Genomic DNA, 1023 nt, shown 5'->3' on the forward strand with positions numbered 1-1023 from the left:
TTTAAGGGGAAGGCAGAGGAAGGAGGAGGAGGGGAGAATGGCGAGAAAAAAATAGAGGAGAATGAGGGAAAGCGAGAAGAAAGTAGGGATAGAAGAGAGGAAGAGAAGAAAAGGAGAAAAAAGTAAGGGAGGAAAGAAGGGCAGGGGAGCAAGGGGAGAAGGGGGAGGAAAGAGGGGAAAGGGGAGGGGATGAGGAGGAGGATGAGGAGGAGGAGGAGGGGAGAAACATCGACAGGAAGTGAACGTACAGCATTTCCGTCGTCGAGATTTTCCGCATGATTTCCCCGTGGAGGAGCGAAACGGTCGCGTCTCTGCTTCTTTTCCCCGCTTTTCTCTCTCTCTCTCTCTCTCTCTCTCTCTCTCTCTCTCTCTCTCTCTCTCTCTCTCTCTCTCTCTCTCTCTCTCTCTCTCTCAGTTGCATCCGTCCGAAAGAGAGTAAAAGGGAGAGCGAGCAATTAGGAACACACCCGGCGTGGCAAGGGAGACACAGACGCCCGTTGTCGACCGCGCATCTTTCATTAAATCGAGGTTCTTTGGCATGAGGTCGACGCCGCGGCCGCAGCAAGAGCAGCATTCCCCAGGAGGCGGCGACGCAGCAGGCGCAGCAAGCGCAGGGGTCAGGAGGAGGCCGTGACTGCGGCTGCGGCGAGGTGAGCCAGCAGGAGCCATCAGCCCAGCAGCGAGGGAATCTTGTGGAGGAAGGGAGCCGCGGCGCCGGCGGGCAGGGCGGGCGGCGCGATCAGGAAGGGGTTCATAAAGTGGGCGGGGAGCGGGGGCGGCATGGTGGGCGGCGGGTGCGACAGGGAGCCGAGGCTGCCCATGCTCATGCTGGTGGGCAGCGAGGCGGAGGCGCCCATGAGCGAGGGCAGCACGGAGAACTGGCGCGGCGGCGGCGGGGCGGAGGCGCTGGAGGTGATAGCGACGTCGCTGCCCGGGGAGCCCGCCGGCGAGGGCGACACGTAGGGGCCGTTCTCGTGCAGCTTGCGCATGTGCTTCTTGAGGTCGAAGTTCCTGCAGAAGCCC

General features: G+C 61.6%; 1 protein-coding gene across 1 annotated transcript in view; it reads right to left on the bottom strand.

Moving 5' to 3' along the window:
- Positions 1-446: 446 nt before the first annotated feature.
- Positions 447-1023, bottom strand: part of LOC125039856 (arginine-glutamic acid dipeptide repeats protein-like) — a 31723-nt gene continuing 31146 nt past the window's right edge. Inside the window, exon 12 of the mRNA XM_047634165.1 lies at positions 447-1023. This exon is cut by the window's right edge and continues 240 nt beyond it. Within this exon, the coding sequence (XP_047490121.1) occupies positions 669-1023 (355 nt within the window). The 3' untranslated portion in view covers positions 447-668.

The sequence above is a fragment of the Penaeus chinensis genome, chromosome 28 (genome assembly GCF_019202785.1).
Source record: "Penaeus chinensis breed Huanghai No. 1 chromosome 28, ASM1920278v2, whole genome shotgun sequence".
Taxonomy (NCBI): Eukaryota; Metazoa; Arthropoda; class Malacostraca; order Decapoda; family Penaeidae; genus Penaeus; species Penaeus chinensis.